Source organism: Siphateles boraxobius, unplaced genomic scaffold (assembly GCF_051911475.1).
Source record: "Siphateles boraxobius isolate OS27281-9 unplaced genomic scaffold, OSU_SipBor_1 1, whole genome shotgun sequence".
NCBI lineage: Eukaryota > Metazoa > Chordata > Actinopteri > Cypriniformes > Leuciscidae > Siphateles > Siphateles boraxobius.
In genome coordinates this window covers 29,951,092-29,973,862 of record NW_027508699.1, presented here as the reverse complement: position 1 = coordinate 29,973,862, position 22,771 = coordinate 29,951,092, and the positions used below count along the sequence as shown (strand labels likewise).

Sequence of the window (22,771 nt, the reverse complement as noted above, 5' to 3'; positions counted from 1 at the left end):
CGATTTTGTACCCTATTTGAGGAAAGTGCCACATTTAAACTAAGAAAGAAGTGAAAGACAAAATATTGAGGGGGAAAAATCAGGGGGGGAAAACCCAAGCTTATCACTTTTGTGATTTCTATAATAAACCCCTGTGACCGCAAGAAAAAAATCTTGCAGGCAAAACATCTTTTGTACCAAAAATATAATTTGGTATATGAACATCTGTATTCTCACATGACACTACATGGTGCAGAGAAGACAATGCAGTGCCCTGTGCTGAATATATAAATTCCATATTTGAAATAGGCTATGTCTAAAGAAAACAATAACCTCCAACCTCCAGATCAAAATTCTCAGACATATTTTAAAGGCTTAAAATCATATAAAATGTACATCACTTTATTCCAATCTGTTTTTTATTTTAAGACTTAAGAGTAAAACCAAGTTGTCTTCATTAAAAAAAAATAATATATCAATGTTTCTTTTTCAGTAGAAAACGTTTGTGATTTACTGCACTTTTTAGACACAGAAGGAAGGCTGGACAATCCCTTCTCCGGCTAACGTCACATAAGGTCACATCCTGTCTTAACAAAGAAAGAAGGTATGACTAATGACCTTGAGGAAAAGCCGGCTTAGCACCTTTAGGTCCTATCACAGTGGGACAAACAATCCACCCACATATTAGTACAAATAAACATTTAAACAATAACAAAAAATTCAACTGATGGATTTACACTTAAAATAATGTTGCTACTCCCTCTGCCGATCTTACATATTTTCAGTTAATTATTATTATTATTTTTTTGCTTGAAAGTCAGGTCCTTTTCCAAATGTATGCATTGGTGTATTTACCTGCCAATTGCAGTATGTCCTTATACACGAAAAAAAATGGATGGCAATGAATTGAAAGCAATATACATCTATTGCTAATGCTTTTGGTTTTATAAGTGATGTCAACATTTGGAAGTGAATATCTGAAGGTCTAAGAGAGAGCATGGTCTTTGAATTAAACTTTGGGTCAATGGGAGATAGAATGATGAGTACATTCCTAGATATGCGTTGAACAAGGTGACAATTAAATGATGACATTTTTACCCTCTTGATTTCAGAAAAAAAAATATTAAAGGAATTTTTATAACGTTGATGATTCAGACAGTTGCAATTAAACAGATTTAGTTTGGACAATACATAGCATGTAAGATAGTAAGAGTTTAATCGTCATCATCATCGTCGTCATCGTCGTCATCATCATCGTCGTCATCATCATCGTCATCATCATCGTCATCATCGTCGTCATCATCATCATCGTCGTCATCATCATCGTCGTCATCATCGTCGTCGTCATCATCGTCGTCGTCATCATCGTCGTCGTCATCGTCATCGTCATCGTCATCGTCGTCATCATCGTCGTCGTCATCATCGTCGTCATCATCATCATCATCATCGTCGTCATCATCATCGTCATCATCGTCGTCATCATCATCGTCATCATCATCATTATCATCGTCGTCATCATCATCAGGATCGATTTTGTTCTCTAGCACATCCTCTAGCCAATCCTCCAGCTCATCAACTGTTGGCATGTCATCATCATCCATATCAAACCAGATACTTTCAGCCTGCAGAAGACACAAGGGCTCAGCTTGGGTCTCGAAAGACACAACATACAACACTGAAATCCTACAGTGAGAAACTTACATCATCAACCTCTACTACACCAATCTGAGGTGAGGACAGGTCAATGTCGAAGGTCTTCTCCCAATAGGGGACAAGCTGCACAGAAGCCACAGAGACATGCTTAAGCTCTGGTATCCACTTTCACAACAATGATTATATTTGGAATATACAATGACTATGCATTTCTTAGTGCAATAAAAGCCATAGGGTTACCAGAGGGAAGTCATCGGGGTCGATCCAGACGATGCTCAGGTCGGGATTGTCGGTGTTATCCTCTGCCACTTCCTTCACGATTTCAAGGAATTCAAAGCCATCTGAAAGAAGCCCAAGAAAATGTCAGACACATTCAAGTGAGGAATAAAGTTATATTACATTTTAAAACTACAGTGTCTTTGATCAATATAAGCAGCATAATAAAAAGATCTCATACCTGGGTCACCCTCCTCAGCAAAAGCAATTATATGCTCGCCATCAAGAGCATCCGCCTGTCAGAAAATTATGGTTACAGTACATAAACGGAAAGATCTCGTACTTTTCTGTTAGTATCACAAACAACCATATGATTTACTGTACATTAATTTCATCATGTCTAGAAACAGATGGTTTTCTAATAGATAACCCTGTGATTATATAACATGTGTAAATAGCAGTGCTTGCAAGGCAGCAAAAGAAAAGTGTATGAAGTTTTAGGCTTTGCATGATATGGACCCTTTTCACAGACTGCAACAATGCATTTCTGCATTAATTAACATCATAAATCTAGCAATTTTTTTCTATTATTCTTTTTTTAAAGCTACACATATGTAACTTGGCCCTCTAGCAGTTAAAAAATTAAACTGGATGCGTCTTGCGGAAGATTTTGTTTTGTTGCTGTTCAAAGCACTGCTGTACACCAGTGGATACAGAGAATCTTATCAGAGCGGATGGACAAATAAATAAATAAAATTGTTGTTATTTTTACAACTAGTTATTTCTAGGAGGTATGCTGTTTTGAATGCTAATGCTGTTTTTTGAATGATCCATGGACAGTTTTTCTCATTTGATGTGACAACCAACCTGCAGCTTCACGATACCCATGATATGCATGGGCGAATGATGTACGTATGCGATTTCCCGCGAAATCTTTCCCAGCTGCTCTTAAATATAAATCATTATATTAGGTTTATCAAATTGTATTAGGTTAAATTATGGTTAGGCAGAATATTTTGCACTCTTGCATTGATACAATTTGGTAATTTATCAAAAAAAAGGTTATTATATACTTTAAATTATAGATGCCTAAATCAAGGAGGTCTGTAATACCTGGAGAGAGCTATCCATTAGCATTCCCATTCATCTCAATGGCAGAGTGAAATTATCTACAAGATGAACTTTGAAAAGAGTCTGTATGTGAAGTGGTTCAAGCTGAATTTATTGTAGCAAACTGTCAAAAAAGAAGAAAAATAGCACGTTTCAGCAATATCAAGGCAGTGTTGCCTTGCAAGCACCGTAAAAAAAAACTATCTTTTCACTGACACAGTATCAGCTTACCCAGATCTCATACATGTTGTGTGGCTTCATTTTCCTCAGTGTTGGCCTGCGGAGACATTTTCATTAATGTTCTCTGTTGATTTCATTTCTCATTTTGAAGCATTTTTCACATCAGTCAACACACCTGTCATTGTCCTCAATGAATTCAACAAGTTCTTTCTCACTGTAGGGTTTACCGGGGATGACGACGGGTTCATCCATGAAGGGCTCGTAGAAGTCCACCTCATTCAACTTCAAGTCTAGTTTTGTAGCAACCTGCAAACAGGCATTGCAATGGCTTTGACCGACTGTCAATTTCAGGGTTTTTATACTTCAGGGTAAATTGACAAAAGTAGAAATAAAGGTGCTGCTTTAACAAAATGAATCATGCATTTTTGAATTCATGATATTGTTATACACTACAGCTGATAATGGAGCTACAATCATAATTAAGCACTGTGGTGCCCATAAAATATTACTGCATCAGTGTAAAGTTTTAGAAAAGTAGTAAGCAAAAAGTGAATTTGTTTATTAAAACCATTAAAACGATGGTCATTTTAAACATTCAAAAAGTCATTTTACCATAAATAAAGATCTAGATGAAATTTTCACTTATATTGTAGATAATATTTATTGTATATAATATATAAAAACTAAATATCCCCCGCAAGTCCAGTCCAATTGGTCAAACTAGAGTTCTGTAGGTATACAGGGTTGTGTAAATTATGATTACATTAGTTACCTTTGGACTAAAGGTGGCAAAGAACTTGATGTGTGGATGGAACTCCTCTGCTGCGTCCTCAAATGCATCGTAGTCTAAAATCACAAGACCATTGGTGAACTTATCAAAACAGTTGACTTACTTAAATTTTGTGGCAAAATTATAAAACAATGTATTCCCATTTGGATACGTACGGTCAGATTTCTCACTCTTGAAGAAGCCCACCAGCTTGATATCCTCCTCAATATTATGGAAACCTTTCAACTCACGTACATTGCTTATGATCTCAACTGGATCCTCAATGACCTGGTAAAAGAGTCAATCAGAATAGGAAGTAATGACAGTAAGACAGACTGCTGAAACTGAGGACCAAGCGTGCATCGGGTGAGAACGACGGGGAAAGGGAAGGGCAGGATGTAAATTAAAAATGCGAGAGAAGTCTAAATTATTTTTCACACACATCATAGAGGAATTCCACCAGTGTGTCCGCAGCAAGCTCTCCATCGTACTCAATGACCTCATCCTCAAAGAAGATATAAATACTGTCAGCCTCTTCCAGACCTGAGGAGCACAAAGATGGAAATGAACCTGTGAGAACCTGGGTTTGAGAAATGTCCACCAGAGGTCATACTTGTTCCTCTGCTGACATGCAAGAAATCTACACAAAGGGCATCAATAGAGCACAAAATAAAGCCTGAAACAGCAAAAAGTAATTTTGAGAAAACACACAATCAGATCCAATTACAAATATAGCTGCAAGCAGCGATTACCGGGGTAAAGCGAAAAAAAAAGACGATAAGACATGCCAACATGGCTGGGAGTGTCAGAACAACTGCAGCAAGGAGCAATTAAAGACATTTAAAGATGAATTTAGGCAAAATGGCTGAAGGATCATATACATTAAATAAAAATATGATTTAATGGATTATCACTTTCGACCAACAGGTGGCGCAGTTACGAAATCGATGTGATGTGGTCAGAGTGAGGTGACAATGACACATACAAAATTTGGTTTCAAAATTTCAAGCCATTGCAGAGATAAAGCCTTAATAGTCATTTTGGCAGCATGGCTCAACTTTGATGCTACAGTATACAAAAACGGTTTCGTCTATTTTCACGAAATCCATAACTTTTAGTCGACACGATCTGATGATACAATTCGATTTTGGTGAAAATTGGATAATGGTCTAGGAGGAGTTTGAAAAAGTAGGTATTGAATGAAAATCAAGATGGCGGACAGAAAGTTTGGCTGTCTATGGCAGAATTGGTATCTATGTTTTCGGCATGACCCATGGAATCTATTAAGACCAGTGTTATTTCAATAGGCAAATTCATTCAAAAGTTATTAGCATTTTTGTAAATTTAATTATAACTTTTGACCAAAAGGTGGTGCTGTCTCAAAATCTTTTGAGTACCTTCAGGGCATACTGCTGATGGCACATACTGAGTTTCTTAATGTTACACCAATGCATTCGTTAAGAACAGCATTTTAATCACAAAACTGTATTGAAGTCAACGGCAATTTCACATTTCTATCATAGCGCCAACAAGTGGCACAATCCCACCATTTTTTTCCATGTGATCTCAGAGTGAGCCCATACATGCGTGTCAAATTTGGTGAAAATATCTCATTTCGTTTTGGAGTTATAGACATTTATATTTATAAACACATAAAAAAGACCCATGCACACATGACTTTGTTTGCATTTTCATGCCAGTTACAATTAATATTTTGACATTTGGGCAAGAATATGAGTCCAACGGCCTATGTTTCCGAACTTCTGACGGTGGTTTCGTCTCGATCGGTCTAACGGTTTTGAAGATATTGGCAAATATTTTTTAAGCGCTAAATCACAACGCTACACAAACCGTAAGACGAAACCTAGCATGGGTGGTATCGTTGGACTCGGCAAGGATTCAAGAACCCAAGGAGATGACTCGCGTGAAAATCAGTCAATCACACACAGAGTTATACACATTTGAAAAAATTATTTTACCACTAGGTGACGCTGGTTCGAAACTTCTCAGGCTTCTTCAGGGCATCGTACTGATGACCCATACAGAGTTTCGTAACGATACGTTCATGCGTTCAGAAAATACAACATTTTGGTACAAAATTCAAGTCATGGTATCATGGCCGACGCCTAAAATGGTTGATATGGAAAAAATGGATATCAGTCAACTCGGCATGATGTCCTGAATCTAACGATACCACTTGTTTTATTTTTGGACAAACCGTTCAGAAGTTATAAGCAAAAATAGCCATTTTCATATCTCCGGACCAGTAGGTGGCGCTGCGCCGAAACGCTGCATGTAGCCTCAGGTCATGCTTGCGATGACATGGTCCAGGTTAGATCTGGATACGATAAAGCGTTGCGGAGATACAGCCTTACGTTTGTTTTTGCAAGCGCTACGTAAAATTAGTTTGCGCGGTTTGAGAACGTTTGACGAATCGACATGAATTCTATAACTTTTTGTCAGCATGTTCTGGAGATGAACTGGATCAATTTTCGTGGAAATCGGAGCATTGGCCTAGGAGGAGTTCGAAAAAGTATTGTATTTGGAGAATTCAAAATGGCGGGGAAAAAATCATGACGGAAAATGACGTCATATGGTGCAATCGAATCGTCTTGATCTAAGGAATCAGTGGAAATTTAGTTTCTAGCACTTATGGTTCTAAAGTTATTAGCATAAACATGAGTGAAACTTTGGACAGTTGGCGCTAGTGGGATTGATTAATTAAGAGACTCCAAATTTGCTGTGTTGACAGTTCAGACTGTGCTCTATCTGCGTGTCCTCTAACTTTCCTGCAAGCAGTTCTATGGGCTACCATAGACTCCAAGTCGGAAGAAGTAGTAGAAGAAGAAGAAGAAGAAGAAGAAGAAGAAGAAGAAGAAGAAGCAGAATAATAATAAGTACCGGAACAGATACAATAGGTGCCTCCACACCTTTGGTGCTTGGCCCCTTATTCATGACAGGTCAAAAAATTACTTGTTACATATGTCATGGCCATATAGACTTCTTTTTTTTTTCAATAAATATAAATGCGCACTAAAACTCACAAACAGTCTCCCAATGAGTAGCTTATGCATAACATGAATCTTTTTAAATAAACATTAATATTTTAGGTTAACATTTATATGAATTAATAAGTGAAAATGTATATTCTAGGTGCTGTGACTGATACTATGTCTCTTTTGTGGTGTGAAAAAATATTTTTATGTATTTAAAAAAAAATACAAATATTATACATTATACATAAGTATGGTCATATTTGAGTGTTTTTGTAATGTAGTTACCTAGTTTCTTGGCAACCGCTCTATCTGTCTTCTCATCGAGTAAGCCAATCCCGATGTCCTCGTCGTCAAGATCCTCCAGGACTTGTGCAGCAAGCTGGGTAACAAAAAAATATTTTTGAATGTCGTTCAGCTTCTTCGAACAGCATGTGTGATTTGGTCGAGAAGTTCAAAAGCATGTAAGCTGGTCACACAAAATAACTGTGAGAGGGAACTCTTCAAAGTTCCTGTGGAAACACTAAGGTAAGGTGATTTCTTGTTTAAATTTTATTAGGGTTTGCATCCACAAACAAAATATTTATTATCAACCTGAGAACTGCTTTTGGTAGCTATACAGACTGTGTACAAACAGTGTTGAACAAGGACATAATATTTGTTTTCTGCCTGTACAGATATTTCAGGCTCTGCTGTAAGAACTGTAGTTAGTTTCTTCCACAGTCTTACATCCATAAAAGCCATCATCAGGAGCGCTGCCCCTGCACTTTCTAAATCGGTGTGAAACTCGACCCGTATGATGGACAGCTGTCTCCACCAATCGCAGTGCTACATGCGCCTGCTGAGCCGGAGTAACAGGGTGCTGGGGTGGTGACAGGTTCTCCCAACCTTTTCTCCAAAAAATATGAGGAATTAAACAGAAACAAATGCCCTTGCATTCCTATACAGATGCACAATATTCATTTTTTTTCCATACGTCACTCTAAAATTGTTTAAATAATTCAGTAGTGTATGTAGAATAGGATATATCCGTAACTTACAAATTGACTATGACTTTTGGGACTTGCAGCATCTTTTTTTGAAGTTCTACAAAGATACCGTAGGCACGAATTTAGATATGCCAGTCGTAAAGTAGTGATTGATTTGTCGTGGCACTGTGGCAAAAAATACTTCGGCAATGAACAATGACTATATATTAGACTACACCCCCAACTACACATCCAACTAAAAGGATAGAAAAAACGCTTATGTATAAAACATTTTGGAGAACATTTTTAAAGAGCAGATAACTCTTACTAAATGTTCTATTAATGTTACTGGGAGAATGTTTGTTCATTACTTTGTGAGAACCTTGCTATAATGTGCTATAATGTTAGCCAAAGTTCTGAGAACGTTCCCTGTTAGCTGTAGATATCTACCTCATTCAACTACTTCAGATGTCTCAACACATCTGCCATTTTTGCCAAACAGTCAACATTTCAGATGCTATCCATTACTCACACTAACACTATAACCACTATACTTTTTTTATTTACCATATGCAAAATTTAACATTAATGATAAACTAAATCCTGTGAAAATCATCTACTACAGACTTTTATTGCAGATATGTATATTCTTAGGTGTAAATAACAAATTTGCACATGCAGTCTTGAGAGCTCTTGATAGACATATATGCGTTAACTGATGTGACCAAAACGGGTCAATAGATGAATCAGAACGAATACTTCAGATTATCCAGATCAACCGATTCATGAATCATAAATTGCTAGTTCTCTAATTAACATGCCAAAAGGATTTTTTTAAAATAATGAATTACATGTTCAGGCTGAGACTTTTGTTTTATGGAATGCATTTATGATATTTTTAGGACTTTTGGTCATTTTATGAGCTTGAAAGTTTCAGTCCTTATTCATTGTGATTGCACAGAAAAAAGACCACAGAAAGCAAGCAAGATGTTATCCTTTAGTGTTCCACAGAAGAAGAAGAAAATAAATGCAGACAGATTTGGAGCAACCTGTGGGTGAGTAAATTGAGTGAATGAATTTCTGCCTAAATTCTTAAACCGTTTTTGTGAAAGTTACAGTTCTACCAAGGAAACAGATTTTTTAAAAAGGTTTTAAGGTTTATCCAAGTGTTTTATTTCATTTTTGAATTATTTGTCTGAGAATTTTATGCAAGTTCTTCCAGTTTATCTGTAATATTAGCAGCAATACTTGAGTGATAATTCGTCTTTGTTAATGTGCTCGATCTTGGTCTCAGTGATCTTTTCTTCTCAGTCTTTAGAATGATCTCAAGGTTTGTCTATCAGTTTAGTAAATTAGTATGTCAGCAACATATTAGCATTAAAAGGAGGATATATGTCTGTTAAACGAACCTTAGACATTCAATCCAATACACAGCCACGGATAACACGCCCTTTTCTTTTTTACACCCCTCCATCTCTTCCAATCATATCTTCATATCTTTTCAATTCAGTATATATATATATATATATATATATATATATATATATATATATATATATATATATATATATATATATATGTATTCATCAATTCATAAATGTAGTAAAACACATAATTTTTCATAAAATAACCAACAAATCTAAACAGCCTCCCAAGAACAGAATTGAGAACACTTTATCATCTCTATAACTGAGTTCTCTCAGAGGCTTAATGAGTATTTATTAGCCAACATAAATATGTTTTTTTATTAAGGAAATATAACCAGAAACACCCTAGGCCGGGTTGGTGTAAATGAGAGCATACAAGTGTTTCTATAAGGGCAGAAATCAGATCTTCTGTAATGGAGCATCACAGCGGCTTGTGCCACACAAACAGCAATGACAGCAGAGGCGTTTATAATTAGAGCTGCTGCAGAGACAAACCGGGACTATTTTGGCAAGGTGGTGGTGACGTTCAGGGTCCTGGGATCCGCTGACAGGTACAGTAATCTGCCTAACACTCAGTACTCTCAGTCGACGCTGCAGATTTCATGAGCTCAATCAGCACTCAAGCTGTTATAAGCTAGTATAACTTACAACAGCGCTGGACTACTGTGTATTCAGGAGCAATGTGTTGCAAAGCCATAACACAAAAAGCTCGTTCCCACAATGCACCATGAAAACCAGGGAGCATCGATGCTCACTATGTTCCCTATGTTCTACTAAGCCACTTGAGCCAACTCAAATCAAGGGGATAGTCTGTTCTTGCCTTTCTCCCAAAACACAATGTCCATCAGAAAGCTATTAGCATTAAGACTGAGATTTAGACTTACAATTAGTTACGTTAGCTCATTTAAACTAATCCCACACAACAAACACAATACATCAATGTCTGTTGTCTCTTGAGGATTGCACTGAGACCTGCACACAAAGTTTTAGTCACAACAGACCACTGTTGACTCCTGGAGGTGACGTAAATGATGCTGTAACCTTTTGACCACATGTGGGTTCTGCCTGCTAGGAAGATGCTTATGTTATCTAGTGTGCTTAAGATTGCTTGTGGCATTGTCTACATCAGAATTGGTTTGTTTATGTGAAAGGTTTGAAATTGAAGTGAAGTTTGTAGATTTTCTTTATACTTTTAGTGTTATTTTAGCATTATTTAAACACTATTATAGTATTTATTAATATTTCAAATGAATTTTTTTTTTCAGTTTTCATTTTAATTGTAGTTTAAGTAGTTAGCAATTGTAGTCATTTTGTTGTTGTTGTTGTTTTTTAACTCTTGACTTTACAAATTTCCGGCTTTCCGCGTTTTCACTGTTATACTGTAGGGGGTGCTATTACACATCTTCTGAAAGAGTACTGAATCTCCTGATCAGAACACAGGGGAAGAAGAAGCAGAAACAAGCAATAACATAATGTAAGCAGGTGCATATGTAAAATAACGCGATCATCAACATCAAAACTGCTTAGTGTTACTGAATGAAACCTAGAAAGAGATATAGGACTGTGCAAGCATTAGGGGTGTTGATGGACTCAATCTACACCATCTATGATTTGATCATCGCTCTGAATACTATCTGGACGAAGTCTTTGACAAAAATGTGATTTTCTCAGCGTTTTGCTGAGAAACTGTTTTTTAAAAAAAAAAAAGAACAAGTTCGGTATTTTACACTTAAAGCCCTGTTTTAAGATCGTTTCTGATGAAATAGAACGGTTAAGATTGAAATTTAGACAAATGCTGCTGTACCGAGAATTTTCGGTTTCTGTGGTAGCACCCCGCCACCTACACAATGGTTTCATAGGGGTACTGGAAGAATCATTCATAAAACGCATTAAACTTTAGTTTACAAAGACGTGAAACTCACCGAGTGGTCTGGGGTGTTCACTGATATGCTCACACAAAAACAGGTTTTATCGTAGTTTTTGCCCAACTCCATTGACTTGTATTGGACGTTCTGTGAGGTACAGTATTACTCCGCAGCCGGAAATGGAAATGGGTTTGTTTGTAATCTTTCTGTAGTCATATGCAGTCGAGGTATCGTGGGCTACGCTATCCAAACATTGGCAAAGGTGCATTATCGCCACCAACTGGGCTGGAGTGTCTATTATTCAAGCTCTCAATGGAAGAATGTACGGGTGTGAGGCGTTTGGCTGCTAATACAGAAACCGAAAATTCTCGGTACAGCAGCATTTGTCCAAATTTCAATCTTAACCGTTCTATTTCATCAGAAACGATCTTAAAACAGGGCTTTAAGTGTAAATTACAGAACTTGTCCTTTAAGTAGAGGATTCTTTTTTTTTTGTTGATATATTGCACGTTCAGATATTCATACAACAAAATATTCTGGGGGCCATGAACATTTTGTGCAAATGGTCAAAAACGCTGCCAGTGGCTGGCAACTTTATAAAAAAAAAAATTTAAACGCTGACGGGGAAAGAGTTAAATTATTTCTGTTTAGTTTTTTTTTTTTCAGTTTTAGTCATCTTAAACTTATTTTATTTTAGTTAGTTTCCAAGGCAACATTTATTGTCATCTAAGCAATTAGTTTAATAGTCTAGTAATTGTTAAAGTTAACAACAACAACAACACTGTTGTCTTCTCATGCAATCTAATACAGTGTTACCCATGATCTGTCTTTCAGGCCCAATACATACAGTACTATTATTAATCAGCAGTGGCCAGCAGCTGACAATTTGGTGATGTATACCATGTGCTACATATAGCATAATACACACCGCTGCGGTGACACTGTAAGAACATGTGACTCATTGCATGAATTTAATCTTTGAACCAATGAGACAGCATGAAAATATCAGCACTGATGTTTCAAAATGCTACAAATGCTATCTTGCATTATATATTCTTTTTTAGCATTAGTTTTGGTGTCTGCATATGGACCTGTTGGCAAAACCAAAGTGAAAATGTACTGAGATGAAACCAGTTTAGCAAATTCCTTTGAAAAATGACCCATCTGAGCTCATGCTCAGGGTGCAAATTTACTGTGTGGTGCATCAGCACTTTTCTGATCATAGATGCCATAGTCCAGATTGTTCTCGTGGCTGGTGTAACAGGCCCCACATTCCCCAGGCTCTGATGGAGTACTTTTCCTTCTAATCCAGTGTAAAGCCTCTAACAAGGCCACAGAAAAATCTATATCATTAATTAATTGAGTTTTTAATTGTCCTCAATCAAGGTTGAACAATCAAAAACAATGTCCACTAATAAAGGCTAGAAGCATCAGAGCAATTATTGTTTCAAGCATCCACAGATTAAAATCAACAATTTTTAGGCCAAATTCAAAGTGCCATGCAGCTTTGTTTACTGTAAATTTCCATGAACGATATAAGCAGAACTATGAAGTGCAGGATATAAAATACTACATGCTATAAATAGCTGCACAGTAAATCCTGTTGAGACAAACTTTCCTGCCGCATTGAATCAGCAGTTTACTGGTCTATCTATCCATCCATCCATCAGCTATATCTTTAAGATGTACTAAACAAAAGCTAAATTAAGAATTCATACAACAAAGGATTTTAACCAGTATTATTTTAGTATTTATGGTAACATTTTAACAATAAGGTCTCATTCGATAACTTTAGTTAATAAACTAACAATGAGCAATATATTTGATCCAGTATTTATTAGTCTTAGTTAACGTTAGATAATAAAAATACAGTTGTTCATGTTAGTTCACAGTCCATTAACTAATGTTAACAAATTCAATAACAAAATCAATTTTTGATTTAAAAAATATATTAAATGCTGAAATTAACATTAACAAATGCTGTAGAAGTATGACCAAAGTTGACAAATCCTATGATTTTCTACGTCTAAACTGGTCTTCTCACAGAAGACTTTAGTCTGTAGCATGCTTCACAACTGCCCAAACTTACACTGGATCCAGCTGCTCACAATAACTACCCCTCCCCTTTGGCCGATTCCGAGTCAAACCCACCTCAAGGGCCAGCTCCTCAATCTGAAACTGTTTCTGGGCGACTCTGCTGGATCCTACGTGCTCATGGTAGTACACCACCATCACGTCATATTTCTTCATCACAGACTTGAAATTCTTGGCATTAAGTTCGTGAACGCGGTCCTTTCCATCGTACTCAGGGATGTCCATACCTTTCTGGCCCCATGATAGCTGCCCGAAGGTCAGAAGGAGCCCAAAGAACACTAGGTTCCATTTCATGATTCAATACTCAAATAGGGAAAACTTTAATTCCACTGAATTTAAAACAAATCAACTAAATACTTCATAAAATTAAATTAGAATGGACCTGTGATCCCCGCCACCCAGAACAGACAAGACCAAGTCCTGAGGCCCCTTGTATGAAACCCCTACACACGGGTAAAAGAGACGAGAAACAGGGTCGAGAGCATTTTAGGGGGTGGGATGAGGAGGGAGAGAGAGAGAGAGAAAGAGAAAGAGAGAGAGAGAGAGAGAGAGAGAGAGAGAGAGAGAGAGAGAGAGAGAGAGAGAGAGAGAGAGAGAGAGATTGATATGAGAGAGAGAGGGGCTGCTAAAAAAGAGAGAGGCACATTTTTTCATGCAGTGAGCCAGACTAGAGATCACAGCAAGGCAAAGTAGATTTAGATACCATACGACCTCTTTAATATGACCATAAAATATTAATAGGAGACAGAAAGTTTGTGTACATGGGACAATAAAAACTGAAGCGTGAATGAAAGATCACAAAGAAAGAGCTGGTATGAGCTGGAGAAGGAAGGGATCATAAGGAAGGCTTTCTCTGCCATATTAAGTTATGGAGCTTAGATCTTGGCTAAAAATACAAGATGTAGCATGGAGACGGAGTGCAGCGTGGGTAGGGGTCGGGGGTGTCTTGTTTGCCGCACTTGGCTCATCCGTGGTGCTAGAATGTGGCACTAGGTCACTTCAGGACGAGATGGAGAGACAAGGCTGGTGTACCTCCTTGGGTTTCACAGATGTCAGTTTACTTTTTGGGCTATCAATTCTGGCTCACTTCTCTCTGACCCATAATGGTGCATACGATATACAGCCCGACTACATTCATGCTCAGAGTGTTTATCAGCACTGAGAGTTTTTTTTATGGCCTACGTGCCTAAACTCTGTGAGGGACACTACAGTAAGAGTATGCACAAGATTATATGTGTGCGCATAGTAGCTAAATAGCTCAAGATCACTTTACAAATTTAAAGACGAGAGGTGAGTTATTAATAAAAATCATGTAACATGATCTTACATGTTCTCTTTCCTTCAGCCCCTTTATTTAGTGGCCTGTGGAATTAATGCCTATTTAGTCATCAGCTGGTGGTTAATGATAAAGCAAAGCATGTGTTTGAGAGAGATGATGTGATGAAAAGGGGGCGTAAGTAAAAGGAGAGTGCTTGCAGTCTGGTGTTGACTGTGTCAAAAGCATCAGCACATTTAGCATAGGCTAATCCTTCATTAAATGGGGATGCCATTTGATTGATTTGACATCAGAACACTTAAGAGTCAATATGAAATCATGTTTGCAACTTATTTTACGCCTTTGATGTCATGTATTTCCAAATGATATTCACTGAGAAAAAAACCCGCAGGATGGGAATTTTATCCATTATAAATTGATTTGACTATGAAATAAGAGACAATAACAATATAAAACAATATAACAATAGACAATAATCCATCTTAACCTAAAACCACTAATTATATAAAGTACACAACTTTTAACATGTTCACTTCGGATGGTAAATGGACGAATAATAAACAAGTAAACTATAAACTGGAGAAATGTTATTATGTCACAGTGATAACATTTAGATCTTGTTTTTGATCACCTGGCTTAAAATGGTTACTAAACTTATATTTATCAATATTTTTCATTATGGCACCATCTAGTGGTAAAAAATAATATGATACAGATCAAAGTCAAGAATGTTGATACCACTATGCATAGAGAGGTCTTATTTATAATGTCATTAATATTTTTTAGTATTTCACATATATATTGATATGATGGCTCTCTGTCGTTTATGACTTGGTTTTGACATAATTTGATTAATTAACCACCAGACTGCAGACAAATATTTTAACAAGTTCCATAAAGCCTATAGCATCAAACAGACAAAATCTAGCTAAAAAATGCTAACTGTTTTTGATCCTCCTTCTGAACTTGAAGTTAACTATCAGTCTTTCATTGATGTTCAACAAAATATCTGCCAATAGTCTGTAAATCACAAAATTTATTGGTGCATATTTGCCATATATACAGGTCCTTCTAAAAAATTTGCATATTGTGATAAAGTTCATTATTTTCCATAATGTAATGATAAAAATTAAACTTTCATATATTTTAGATTCATTGCAAACCAACTGAAATATTTCAGGTCTTTTATTGTTTTAATACTGATGATTTTGGCATACAGCTCATGAAAACCCAAAATTCCTATCTCAAAAAATTAGCATATTTCATCCGACCAATAAAAGAAGTGTTTTTAATACAAAAAAAAAAAAAGTCAACCTTCAAATAATTATGTTCAGTTATGCACTCAATACTTGGTCGGGAATCCTTTTGCAGAAATGACTGCTTCAGTGCGGCGTGGCATGGAGGCAATCAGCCTGTGGCACTGCTGAGGTGTTATGGAGGCCCAGGATGCTTCGATAGCGGCCTTAAGCTCATCCAGAGTGTTGGGTCTTGCGTCTCTCAACTTTCTTTTCACAATATCCCACAGATTCTCTATGGGGTTCAGGTCAGGAGAGTTGGCAGGCCAATTGAGCACAGTAATACCATGGTCAGTAAACCATTTACCAGTGGTTTTGGCACTGTGAGCAGGTGCCAGGTCGTGCTGAAAAATGAAATCTTCATCTCCATAAAGCTTTTCAGCAGATGGAAGTATGAAGTGCTCCAAAATCTCCTGATAGCTAGCTGCATTGACCCTGCCCTTGATAAAACACAGTGGACCAACACCAGCAGCTGACATGGCACCCCAGACCATCACTGACTGTGGGTACTTGACACTGGACTTCAGGCATTTTGGCATTTCCTTCTCCCCAGTCTTCCTCCAGACTCTGGCACCTTGATTTCCGAATGACATGCAAAATTTGCTTTCATCCGAAAAAAGTACTTTGGACCACTGAGCAACAGTCCAGTGCTGCTTCTCTGTAGCCCAGGTCAGGCGCTTCTGATGCTGTTTCTGGTTCAAAAGTGGCTTGACCTGGGGAATGCGGCACCTGTGCACGGTGGCTCTGGATGTTTCTACTCCAGACTCAGTCCACTGCTTCCGCAGGTCCCCCAAGGTCTGGAATCGGTCCTTCTCCACAATCTTCCTCAGGGTCCGGTCACCTCTTCTCGTTGTGCAGCGATTTTTGCCACACTTTTTCCTTCCCATAGACTTCCCACTGAGGTGCCTTGATACAGCACTCTGGGAACAGCCTATTTGTTCAGAAATTTCTTTCTGTGTCTTACCCTCTTGCTTGAGGGTGTCAATGATGGCCTTCTCGACAGTAGTCAGGTCGGCAGTCTTACCCATGATTGCGGTTTTGAGTAATGAAACAGGCTGGGAGTTTTTAAAAGCATCAGGAATCTTTTGCAGGTGTTTAGAGTTAATTAGTTGATTCCGATGATTAGGTTAATAGCTTGTTTAGAGACCCTTTTCATGATTTGCAAATTTTTTGAGATAGCAATTTTGGGTTTTCACGAGCTGTATGCCAAAATCATCAGTATTAAAACAATAAAAGACCTGAAATATTTCAGTTGGTGTGCAATGAATCTAAAATATATTAAAGTTCAATTTTTATCATTACATTATGGAAAATAATGAACTTTATCACAATATGCTAATTTTTTGAGAAGGACCTGTACATATGGAAAATCAGGGTGTGTGAATTTTTTTAAACTATGACTGTCAGATCTCCTACTGACATGTAGCATGTGGCATGTCTATTATAATTTGTACTATTATATAATATTATAGACATTTTTATTCGTGACAAATATTTACGCATCATTTTACAATTAAGCAAAATTGGTGTTATAGTTTTAGCACAAGGCAACAAGAAATCCATTACTACAGCAGTTATGTCTTTGACTTTGCGTTTAAACAACAGTTCAATAAACAAATAATTAATTTTGAGTAACTTACATTTCCGCTAAAGAAAATAGTTCCAAAAGAAGTCCCGGCTTGGCATCACCAAGTTAAACAGACTCCAGAGTGGTCTGGAGTTGGTATAAGAGTGAAATGGAGCAGCAGAGGTTTTCCTTCCACTCAAAGCCATCTTCTATTCCACTCCAGAATTTCCATTCACCTGCTTACTGGTAAAATAAATCATGTCATGAGTGACCATGTGGCAAATGACAAAAAATTCTTCATTTTGCAATAGAAGAAACCCCATTTCTGGCCATGTTTACACAAATATTGTGTAAAGTAAACTAGTATATCAAATCATTCTCTAATATCTTAATAGTTGAGAATCTTTGTACAAATCTGTGGTACAGGTGGAAGTTTCCTGAACCTGTTGAAGTCCTGAAAACCCTGATTTACATTAAATGCCAATTAAATGCAGCCACTATTATGCATACAAAAAATAACATTTTCAAAACATACTTTTCTAACATTATTCTCATATCTATTTTACAGAGGACATTTAGTCTATACATGAATATCAGATGATGTCACCAACGTCTCCTCACTGACGTCACTCAATTCTAAAACTTGTCTTCCGCCATCTTGAGTACCTGATTCGGCAAGATCGATACGTCAGTCACAAAGGAAGTAGAGCTTATTCTCTGGCCGAGCCCGAACTTGCGGGCCGATATTTCCCGTCACTATCCTCGGGCCGGGCCCTTGATCTAGAGATGTGCACTCCCAAAGCAAAAGAGTGCGGCACGGGACTAGATTTGATGGCCGAGTGCGAGCGGCAATGCACTCTCTGTGTGTGTGTGCGCGTTACAGGGAGAATAAAACGATTCGCGGGACTCCCGCAAACTAGAAATATCTATGAATAAAACATATAAAAACGAATACATTTTTGCAGAAAAGCAACAAGAACTAATACAAAATAGAAACGATTTACAGGCCAGAGTTTCCTTTTAACACGTTTGCAGCGTTGAGCAATGTAGCCAAAAACAGACATGTGTTGATTTCTTCAACGCAAAGGCCAATCAGAAGCATTTAAGATAGACTCTCCTCACCGCTCAAAACCTCTATGCTCAAAACGGACTTTTTGTTCAAAGCTCTGTATGCTGACAAATCCTCTAATTGTAACAAGGTGTATATATATTATGAAAGATTCATTGTGCAGTCAGCTTAATTGATATTAACAGAGATGTGAGATCGCGATTAACTGATTTCAGCTTCTTAGGAATTATTAAGGGAGCGCACTTTGCGCGCATTCAGTCAAAATCCTTCAATCATATCATGCCCAACCATGCACGCTGCTTGCTTTCATGTTATAACAGTGGTTTGTGTGTGCAAACTCTCTGTGCAGTGTTCATGTTGTCTGTGGTGAGTGGATGTAAATTATAATGAGCTTACGCTATCTTAGGGGCAGTGCGATATCACGATTTATGATCGTGGATTAAAATATATCCACCATTATCTTTTGAAGAAATGTCGTAGTATCGTGCATTGTGCATTCTATCAGTTGCAGTTCTGGCGCCTCCGTCTCAGCATAGGCTACAACGCGACGTATATTCACATCAAATGTTAACGCAAAGGAACGGGACAATGCAGTTCACATAAATTCATTATTTGCATGTGCTAACAAGTCATTCACGTGTTGATGCGCGGTTCTAACGAGCGCTTTACGGAGCGCGTACACCCGAAGCGTACGCGCAGTAAGCCTGTCTAACAACAGCGACAGGTTACTGAACGAAGTTATTTTTCTAGTCTTATTGCGCGAATACTGTCAAATACACACAGGGTGTACGTAAAAAAGTTGGTTATGTATAAAGTGAAACAAACAGAGAAAATCTGCTTCCTAGCTAATGCCGTCAGTATTGTAGACAGTACCAGGCAGGTACTCAAGATGGCGGCAGTCACCTGGAAAAAGTGCGGATGACGTAAGAGGTCATGTGACTGATATTCATGTATATACTAATAAATAGCCTGAACCTTAAAATGGGTCTGGTAGAGGCCTACTGAATAAAAAAATAAATTTTATTTAATTTAAAAAAAAATTGTTTTGGTTATAGAGTCTTGTTTTCACTTTTTTATTAACTGATATTTTATTATTAACAAACAACCTTTAATTTGGAGCTAGATAAACTGGGGTCAAACCCGGCTTCATGGTATGGCCCCTGGTGTCCTCTATAGGACAACTGCTGCCATTTGTTGCTTAAAATCCAAACAATGTAATGATGTAAAAATGAAATGTACAAAAAGAATGATGGGTCTCAGGATGATATAGAAAATCAGGTAGGCTGATCAGCACTAAAATTGAACAACTGCATGCAGACCCTTCACCAAGTTGCAGTGACGTAGTTAGTAACTCAGATCAGAGTTCGTTCGATGACAAAACAAAAAGAGAAACAGACTATTAGGTTTATTTATACCGGTGTCATTTTTAAATCTGTAGGCTATAGTTCTATCAGTCTTATGGTTTTTCCCCCCCGTAATTAAGCATATATGCGAAATGTAGCCTAATCAAAAACGGCACTGTGATTTATGACTAAACGATCTAGGTCACTCAGTCTTTAAACGGATAAACAGATGAAAGGCTTTGCTTCCCGATAGGTACTCAGTGTTTGTCTAATGCAAATACACGGTGTTTGAACAGTTGAAATAACATCACAGGGATGCAAACACATGTATTGTCAAAAAAGAGAGAGGTTATCGAAGCCCTCGCCCCGCGGCAAATATCCATAATTGTGATGAATTTAATCCTTTGTAAATTATGATTTTGCAGTGTAAGATTAACACCTTTAAATATTACATAAATGTATTATATTTTTATTAAACTTAATGAGTGTATGAATCAGCAGCAAAAAGTAATTCTTGAAAAAATCTGCACAGTAATTTTATAAAAACTAAAGATGTTAATAAAAACAAATTACTATTAGTTCTCTTATAAAATTCAATCATGCAATCATACATTTCACAATTTTATATTTATATATGAATGTCAAGAATTCAGAAGTGCATATATTTATATAGCCTACACTACACAGAAATAATATACAATTAAATTCTACTTATTTTAAATGTATTGTGCAGGATAGGTATAAAAAAATATATAGGCTTTTAATAATCTTTCAGTGTGCAAAACCATGAACGCTTCAAAACAGAGCGCACAAAGCGCGTATGTGCATCGGGGGCAGAATGATGTGCTCAAAGCAACATGGAGTCACATTGTGCAGCGCTGCGCTGCACAAGTGCGCATTTAAAAGTTCACGCCACAAAGTGAAGAAATTTCGATCGCACAAATCCTAGTGTATATCTGTCCAACAGTTTATTGATCATTTATTTCTTCACAGTTTTAAATTACTTATTGTGCGTTTGATGCCGATTTAGTCCTTGTGATAACAGGCACGGTAGCGAGTCGTTACCTTAATCCCAATTTATCCCAATAAATTGCTTAATCCCAATTTATACTTCTGCGTCGAATTTACGCCGTAGCTACGCCCTAGGCTGTGCGTAGCGCGCGTACCCTTCGGCGTACCCTGACGTGCACCTCTCCAAAAATGTAACAACGCGTCAATTCTAAGCGGAAGCAAGCGCTGTGATTGGTCTGCTCAAACCGCTCCCTCGGGTTTCACATACTCCCTCTGTGTGCGTCAAAGCGGACAACGACGCAGAAGTATAAATTAAAACCAATGCGTAGTCTACAGCGTAGAGGCTCCAGCGTATGTCCAACGCAGGAGTATAAATCAGCCTTTAACCGGACGAGGCGCGCGCGCTGTTTGAATACTTAATGGAGAATGATTGACAGCCGCAGAGGACGGAAAACGAGTTTCCGTAAACTTTAATTTAATGATGTAAATAGACTTCTGTCCCTCACATTAAGCTATGGAATGGCTTCAGATGACTTTGTGAAATTATAATAAGACCCTCTCAGTCTCAGACCCAAGTCACCCAAACTGACGTGAAAAAAGCGTGAGGCGCCGAAAAGCGAGCTGTTTGCATCCCTACATCAGGACATCAAGTGCTTGAGTTCAAAAGAGAAACTTTTCTCACTAACCTATTTATCTGTTATAATTGCTGTCTTGTATACATTTGAAAGGAGGCATTAATCGTCTCTGATTAGTTTATTTAATAACCACCTGGAACCACTGCATTTAGCTTGTTTACATCAGCATGCCCTGTACTTGTCTGACGCTATCACTATAGCTTTCAGTAACCATTGAGTCCCCCTAGTGGACTGGATATAACATCACAACTAAATAGTAATTTACAATACCCTGACACCTTCCCCTTTTATTACAACACTTCAGGTTACAATTATGGTTACCTTATGACTAAAACTCCATATTTCAGTAACCTTGCTTAACAAAGATGACTATGTATTTAACTCTCCATAACTCACTTACCAGAACATATTTTCTTTAAACACAACATGACTCTGTCTTTGCAACCATTTGACAGGTTCTTAATTTCCACAACAAATGACAGAACATCAATTATTTTGTTCAGGAATAACCAAGCCTGGTCATATAACACACTAAAGACATTGTTACCAACAACATATTATCACGCTCTTTTCATAAGTCCAACCGCTCAGCTGGCTTATTCACTCTGCCTGATCTGGTGATATTATGTTTCTTTGCAATCGTCTCTGCAAATAAATCAGAGTCTCTATGAAGTTGAGCTCTCTGTGGTGATTGTTCTGAACCCTCCATTGTCTTTAAAGTAGTTCCCGGAACTCCGTCAGGCAAGAACTGAAGATGCCTGCGATTTCTCCGTTTTTCTCCCCCCTCTTCGTTGAAAACTTCATATGACCTTGGAGTTGTGCTCTCTGTCAGCACCATCGCAGGCCCTTTCCATTTAGATTCGTTATCCAGCTTTAACAAGACTAAATTCCCTGGCCTGAGAACAGGTAAGCCCTTTGCACCATTTCGTCTGTTAAAGTAGAACGCTTGCTTTTCTTTTGCTGCTTTGTCTTTCTCTTTCACACTTGATTTGTTTGGCCACTTTGGTCTCGGATTTTTCGGTAAGGTGGGTAGAGTAGTACGGCTTTTCCTTCCTATAAGCAATTCCGCTGAACTGAATCCTGTAGAGGCGGTGGGTGTGGCTCGGAAACACATGAGTGCCATCAACGGGTCATCCTGTTTCAGAATGCGCTTTGCTGTCTGAACTGCCCGTTCTGCATGTCTGTTACCTTGTGGATTATGCAGACTGGATGTAATGTGCTGAATGTCGTACATACCACAAAAGCTCCTCCAGGCTTCACTGGAGAACTGCGGTCCATTGTCGCTAACAATCTGTTCTGGTATGCCGAATCTCGCAAATAA

General features: G+C 37.7%; 1 protein-coding gene across 1 annotated transcript; it reads right to left on the bottom strand.

The window, feature by feature from the left end:
• Positions 1-380: 380 nt before the first annotated feature.
• On the bottom strand, positions 381-13,896 carry casq1a (calsequestrin 1a). Its single transcript, XM_077232574.1, has 11 exons — positions 13,312-13,896; positions 7,189-7,282; positions 4,350-4,450; positions 4,084-4,195; positions 3,911-3,984; positions 3,314-3,444; positions 3,190-3,235; positions 2,090-2,144; positions 1,873-1,973; positions 1,681-1,755; positions 381-1,601 (listed from the first exon to the last, which is right to left on the bottom strand). The coding sequence occupies exons 1-11, from the start codon at positions 13,546-13,548 to the stop codon at positions 1,194-1,196; spliced, it is 1,434 nt and encodes a 477-aa protein (XP_077088689.1). The 5' UTR covers positions 13,549-13,896; the 3' UTR covers positions 381-1,193.
• Positions 13,897-22,771: the final 8,875 nt, after the last annotated feature.